Below are 7,145 nucleotides of genomic sequence, written 5' to 3' on the forward strand. Positions count from 1 at the left end.
ATTTCAACAACTAGACCAGTTATGATCCTTTTGATCATGCAATAGAATAGAAAAGAGGTACTATGAATCGATAGGATGTCAGGGGATCCCATTATTCTCAGTTCATCTCAGTAATATCCTCAGAAGCTGTTCATTCACCGATGGATCCTATTGTAATCTGAAAGTCGATAATCTTCTGATTCCCAAAACACTCCCAATTCTATCACCAAAATACCTTCTTCTTTTGTCATTGGATGGATTGTGTCAATTCTACAGGATTTGTTGAATCTATTGTTTGGACTTGGAAACATGAGTGACCAGACTGAAGATTTCACACTTGTGTTGGATCCTGTTGTTGATGAAGCCCTTCAGAGTGTATCCACTGTTATTCTATCTTCAGAACCATAGATCTATCAGTCTACAGATCCACTAGATGCTCCGGATTTTGATCCTGTTGTCTTTATCAATGAACAAGTAGGTTTCATGCTAGCATTAGATTGTAACAGTTGTAGTTTCCAGATGAAGAAGCTATGACTCGTTTGAATAGTTACTCTGAGGAATTGGCAGAACAAATCCAAGGTCTGGAAGATCAGATTCTTCAGACAGTATTAGATTTATGAGTTTGAATGAAGTTTAGGTACGAGAACAATCACAAGTCGGTCGGTCAGCAGAAGCAGATATTAATGAAGCTAAACAGACGATTAGCGATCTATTTGGTCGAATTGTTGAAATCAAAGAGAAGGCAGTTCATTCGGAGGAATTGGTTCAAGTCATCTGCAAGTGAGAGATTGATGTGGAAATGATAGAAAGGAATATTTCGAAACTGGATACGGCAAAACGAAATCTGACAGAGAGTCTGAATGCCTTAGCACGTCTTCAAATGTGTTTTCTTGTTATCTGTTGTTATCAATTAGGTTCATTTCATCTCTGGATGCAGCAGAAGCCTTGAAAGACACACGTCAGTACATCAAGGCAGCTCGGAGTATGGGAGCAGTAATGCAGTTAAGCAGATATTTCGACAAATACAAGGATATTGAGACAGTTTGGATGGATTTGTTTCTTGATTGTAGATTGGTGTTCTCATGCAACGTGTTCAGATCCTTCGAGATGCTTTCTGCACTTCAATCTTTGGTGACTTTGAGCAGGTGGAGGATTTGGTCTATACATTCGATGGAAGCTCTTCGTCGCCCATCACAGAGGATATGTTGGACACACTGGAGAATGAGGAGAATGGTTTCGATGATCAGTTGGTAACACGCAGTCGTCTTCAAGCGGCATGTTTCGTAAGAGTGATATGAGAGAGTGAGAGAGAGGTGATTGAGGCTATGGGTGTGGAGACGCGTAATCGACTCATCACAGCCTTCTGCATCAATCAACTAAAGAATTACGAACAGCTCTTCCGTCCTGAGTCAGCAGGAGAGAGTTTGGAGCAGATGGAGCGTCGTTTCCATTGGTTCTGGAAGACACTTGCTGAGTAGATGTGATAAGAAGAGATGAATCATAGTTATGAGGCGAAGTATCAATGTCTCTTCCCCTACAATTGGCATGTTGATGCTCATCTCCTCCAGCTCTTCTGTGATCGAACCAAGGAACATGTTCAGACAGTATTATCTCGATATGAAACACCTGAGATGGTGGATGTGCCTGTATTGGTATCTGCGTTACGTACTACTATGCAATTTGAACGAGTGAGAGAGAGAAAAGGGAGTGATATTGTAGGAGTTGGTATTGAAGATGGATCTGGGCAAGAATAATGTACCACCTGAGAACTTCCCTTATGAACTGGATGAAGAAGGTCAGATTGTGGATAGTGAAAGTCCCGCGGGAATTCGTTTGCGATATGAACGATTGCGTAAACGAGTTATTGTGAGGGATTCGAATAATTGATAGGAAGAACGTGAAGCACTGAAGGCAGCAGAGAAAGAGCGTATTGAAGCAGAAGGAAAAGAATATGTGAATTCATTGGTATGAGAAGAAGGAGGAATGAAGTGTAGGATGAATTGCCTTCCTTCCTTGGATATATTTCTGGTATCTTTGATCCTTATCTGAGTGCTTTTGTTACAAGTGAAAAGACCAACTTCACCAAACTACTGGAACGTGTGATTAAGGGTGATGAATTGGCTCGTGGTGGTGATTTACCTGTATTACAAGGAGCAGTGAAACTGTTCCAATATCTGAAGGAGACTCTATCTCGTTGTGCTACTATGAGCACAGGTCAGACATTGGTAGCAATGAGTGTGTAGGTGATGGAAGTGATCATGAGAGATAGAGAAGTGAAGACAACCTTATTGACCTTCCAACAGGCTTTAGAGGATCGATTGCCTCGAATGAAGAATCGTGATAGTTTCGGTGATGAGTGTGTGAAGTTCAAGAAGACAACAGATCGTGACTCTGTGTGTTATTGGTAGGAATGGGATGGATCTGTGATCATCAGTATCAATACAGCTGCTTATATTGCAGAGTTGGTTCCTCAGTTGGAGTCAATGACACGGGAATTGGCTGATGCTGCAGTGAGAGAGAGTATTGATCTGCAGAGCGAGTTGGTGGATAAGTGTTACGATACTGTGAGTCTGGGTATCAAGACATTAGTGAGTGGCGAGTATGGGAAAGTGGAGAATCTGCTGTTCACAATGACATCAATCAATTGGAGTACCTTCCAGGATATTGGAGATCAGTCGAGTAGGATTGAGTGATGAGCATGAAGACTAGAATATGTGAGTGATATCTCTACAGTGTTGTGTGAAGAGTTCCCCAGTATTCGGAATCTCCTTTCTCGTATCTATTATCGGAACTTCTGTGATCGATTGGCTATGATGTTCTTACCTCGATTCCTTGATACAGTGACTCGTTGCAAGCGAGTGAACGAGATGGCAGCCCAACAACTGCTCCTTGATCTACATTCATTGAAGAATCTATTCCTGAAGTTACCAACAATAAATCAGAATGAGACGGATGAGTTCAAATATGTGATTCCTCCAACGTAGATATGAATGAGAGTTGTGATGAATAGATACTTCAAGTTTGTCACAAGGGCTGTGGAAAAGGCTGATATGATGTTGAAGCTTCTGGGTACTCCTGTGACCTATTTGGCTGCTTCATTCCACGATATGTGAGTGAGAAAGAGAGGATTAATTGATAGCATGCCTGAAGGAACAGAAGAGGATTTAGTGACAATTCTAACAGTAAAAGGAGCAACCAAACAAGAGAAGACAGAGTGTATAGATGAGTTTAGAGAGAAAAGTGAAATCTGATGCTTGCTGATGGTTTGAGTGTTTGTTTGGATACTACAAGATGGAACATGGTTAAGAAACAACTTATAAGTCCTCATCCTCACTCACTTCTTCCACATTACTCTTCTCTACAGGCTTTGTATGTCTATTACAACATATCCACCAATTATTCTTACTGAAGATCCTCAAGTTCCTCCTTCTTTTCCTCAATCTGCTTATTATACACTTCTTGGAGCATTCCTAATTTCGTTTCTTTCTGTTTCTTCCATTCTTCTAGCGATTCTCGTTCAACCTCTTCCTCACGATTCGTCAGCATAATTTCAATAGCTCGCACACGATCAACCAACGAATTCAACCTTGTTCTATTTTTCATTCTTCTCATTCACATGTACTGATAACTTCCTATCATAGATACATGATCATACGAGATTTCCTCCTTCAGACTCTGCCACAAATCATCTTCCGTTTTCATGATACCAACCAATTCACTCATGCTACTATCTACTCTCTCCACAGCATCTGCAAGCGATTTAGATACTCGGGAATTGATCTCATTTTGCAGTGAAACATCATTATCAATCAGAGTGCCACCAATATCAGCCTTCACTGGACCCTGCTTAGAGGGTGATTTAGCATCGGTCTTAATTCCTGCTGTACTCAGCTCGTTCAATAGCTTCTTCGATGACTTCAGCAATGAACTAAATATGTTCTCATTGTCTCCATCCTTGCGTTGAAGAAACGTTTTTTCCTTTTCATCCTCATCATATGAGTATTCTGAATATTCGTCATCTTCAACATCCTTCTGGACTTCTGAAGTGGCTGGTTTTACATCAGTTATAGGAAGATCCACTTTTGGAACCTATTCTAACAGAAAATTAATTATGAAACCTGAATTTCCGTTCTAGGATCAATTCCATATTTCTTCTGCATCTTTGCAAACAAAACATCGAAATCGTCTTCATACTTCTTGATTAATGATGGAACATCTATTTATGAGTTATTTGAGCACTATTTCAACCTGAAAGCTTTTCTGGGTTGTGAATCTTATAGTATTCCATCAGAATATAGGTATTCTCCATCATTTCACCTGTAAATGATAGAAAGCAAGCTGGTAATACGATCCTTAGGAGATAAAGCGTCAACTCCATACTTCTTCAGTATGTTGTTGTACATTTCCAGCTCTCTGCCTTCATATTTCGTCAAAAGAGTGGAAATAGATCCAAGCTACAATAAGAAACATAGAATTGCAAGATACCTTAGAAGGATGGTACTTGGAGTAGAATACCGTCAAACGCGCAATGTGATCTTTATTCTTCCAGTTTTCCTTTCCAGCATTCCAAAATAGCCTTTGTAACTTACTAAGCACTACTAACGTACTTAAAATTGTTGAAAGGATTATCTAAGTCCAAATCTTCTTTTCGAATACTCATAGGACGTGACAAATGTGTTTCCAAAGAAGAATGCGAAACCGCGGTTTCTATACCGTTTTCAAAAACACTTCCAATGTATTAGAATAGATAATATCTATCAAGTGCATCACATACAAAAGTCATCCAATAAGTCATTGATACGAATAACAAACAACAAATACCATTTGCACCCTCACAAACACACAAACTTCTTACTTCAGAGGAATGAACTTCGAAGAGTGAGTAGCACCAATACCAGGACGGTTATGTTTCACAGGACTGTACGAAAGAGAGAACTCACCCAAATAGTGACCAACCATCTCAGCCTTGATTTCAACATTGTTGAAATTACGACCATTGTAAACACCAACAATACATCCAATCATTTCAGGAACAATGATCATGTTACGAAGATGAGTCTTCACAGCTTCAGGACGCTCATTCTCAGAAGCAGCAGCCTTCTATTCATCAATTCATATTCATCAATTCATACAGACTTTTGAAGACGCTTCAAAAGAGCCATAGGCTTTCTCTTCAAACCACGACGGAAACGACGACGAGCTCCAGCCTTTATAATCAATTATCAAACAATATATAGTACTCCAACCAACTCCATCAGATCCTTAGGAGACAAATCAAGTAACTTATCCAAATCAACTCCACGATAAGTGAACTTCTTGAAAGTTCTCTTCTTCTTCTGTTCAGCAGCCAAAGTAACACTACTATTCTATATACAATTACTATACATATTCATTCAATCATATATTCATTCAAATCATTCAGTCTTATATCACAATCAAATACAACCTTCTTTACAACTACTACAAATACAACCATTATAAATGGTTTCAAATCAATCATTTCATCAATTATACTTACCTCTTCAGACATGAATGCGAATGGTAAAGAAATGGTGTAGAATTGTCATCGATGAATTCTATTCTCCCCTATTCATTTCATTTTATATTTCTTTTAGGCTTATTCATTTTTACCCCTTTATTGATTGTTTTGTTTGTTTTCTTATTATTTGTATTCATTCGAATCATTTCCTTTTTTTTATTCTATTTACATATCATTGTATATTCATTTCAATTGATTTGATCATTCGTCTATCGTTAGTAGTATCCTTCCACTATTGATACTGTGGACATATTACAATTCAAGTTGAACAAGAAAGTATGCTTCTTCATAACGATACTGATAGAGGTAGCTAGCACTTTACAACAAACATAAAATGGTAAATAAGAGTAAAATCTATCAACTTCCAAAATACTTGATTTTGGATGCAGAATAACATGACGTAAACATTCACTTTGATTCTTACATCCCAGTCGTGCAACCCAAAACCTGGAATAATCCACACAAGGTACTTGTAATAATTGCATTCCCTTCCCTGTATTAACATCTTCATGATGCGTTAAATAATTCACATGTCGCATTGCTATCATCAGGCGCGGTAGCAAATGATATGAAATGACGTATCCACCACCAGAAGCATAATATGATAATACAGTGTTACCCACAACAGCAGCAGGAACATAGTTCTTTCTTCTATGATTCTTTGTATTGAAGATTTCATCATGGTGGCAATCACCCATATAAACATCATCCTTTGACACATCATAAGGAGAAAGAAGCTGTAAAAGAAGCGGATAATTAATGACACAATCACTATCAGTCTTCAATACATAATCTATTGGCAAATTGGCCAATTGTAACCACTGAAAAGCATACAATACAGAGAGTGTAATATTGTGATATGAGTCAACATGGTCAAACTGAAGAATATCACCATAATCATCATTTTCCTGACCTACGAAAGAAGTACATTCAGGATTATTTCCCAACGAAAATATCGTAAATGCATTGTAACGCAGATAATAAGATTGTGTCCTGGATCGTACAATCTGTCGAGTAGAAAAATCACAAGCAGAACTAAGAACTATAGTTAAAACTCGAACTCGATGAGGAAAACTGAGTCGCGGCTTCTGAAGGATGGAATAGGGTCTTCCTAAGAAAATCTGTTGATAGCTCTCCACTGAAACATTCTGGTAATCGAATGGCCTTCCATAGCGAATAAACATCTCCACCTCCTCCATAGCATGATCCCGTACTTCAAAATTCGAGGGTACATACTCTCGTAGTTGTTGCAGCCTTGAGAGACTAAAACTAACTTTCGAACACTAGAACTACTTAGTTGGAGTAAGATTTTGTATTTGGCTTGCACCAGGTAAAGACCTAATATAGATATCCACAGAATGAGTCAGTGGACTGTCAAGAAAATACAGAATCGCTAGACATAGGTAGTAAAAGTAGACTCCTAGAAAGAGTATCACCATTCGAAAACGCAAAGATTAGGATGTTCTGAAGTACTAAAGGCACAAAGAGTCCAATTACAATATGTGCAATAAGCATATTGTTGTACCCAAATAGTCCCTATTTTTGCCATCGATTAGGTGACTTTGGATTTCTCAGAATACAGACTTTCATCCATGGGTCGTGTTATTAGAGGTTCGTATTGGTGATA

General features: G+C 38.5%; 3 protein-coding genes across 3 annotated transcripts; 1 reads left to right on the top strand and 2 right to left on the bottom strand.

Moving 5' to 3' along the window:
• Positions 1-509: 509 nt before the first annotated feature.
• On the top strand, positions 510-2,963 carry JH06_5195 (hypothetical protein; the record flags this gene model as incomplete). The annotated part of the gene is given in 13 exon segments (XM_014669488.1): positions 510-584; positions 617-759; positions 790-861; positions 894-1,020; positions 1,050-1,262; positions 1,293-1,453; positions 1,484-1,667; positions 1,699-1,845; positions 1,870-1,944; positions 1,974-2,218; positions 2,249-2,372; positions 2,388-2,658; positions 2,689-2,963. 13 exon segments carry the CDS (start codon positions 510-512, stop codon positions 2,961-2,963), a joined length of 2,112 nt encoding a protein of 703 aa, XP_014524974.1.
• Positions 2,964-3,293: 330 nt separating this feature from the next.
• JH06_5261 (hypothetical protein) lies at positions 3,294-4,639 on the bottom strand (the record flags this gene model as incomplete). Its single annotated transcript, XM_014669489.1, has 8 exons — positions 3,294-3,354; positions 3,386-3,571; positions 3,602-4,068; positions 4,098-4,195; positions 4,228-4,296; positions 4,328-4,433; positions 4,465-4,555; positions 4,587-4,639. The coding sequence occupies 8 exons, from the start codon at positions 4,637-4,639 to the stop codon at positions 3,294-3,296; spliced, it is 1,131 nt and encodes a 376-aa protein (XP_014524975.1).
• Positions 4,640-4,830: 191 nt separating this feature from the next.
• JH06_5262 (ribosomal protein S15) lies at positions 4,831-5,479 on the bottom strand (the record flags this gene model as incomplete). The annotated part of the gene is made up of 4 exons (XM_014669490.1): positions 4,831-5,079; positions 5,112-5,186; positions 5,208-5,345; positions 5,426-5,479. The coding sequence occupies 4 exons, from the start codon at positions 5,477-5,479 to the stop codon at positions 4,831-4,833; spliced, it is 516 nt and encodes a 171-aa protein (XP_014524976.1).
• Positions 5,480-7,145: the final 1,666 nt, after the last annotated feature.

The sequence above is a fragment of the Blastocystis sp. subtype 4 genome (assembly GCF_000743755.1).
Source record: "Blastocystis sp. subtype 4 strain WR1 chromosome Unknown seqid_0531, whole genome shotgun sequence".
NCBI lineage: Eukaryota > Bigyra > Opalinata > Blastocystidae > Blastocystis > Blastocystis sp. subtype 4.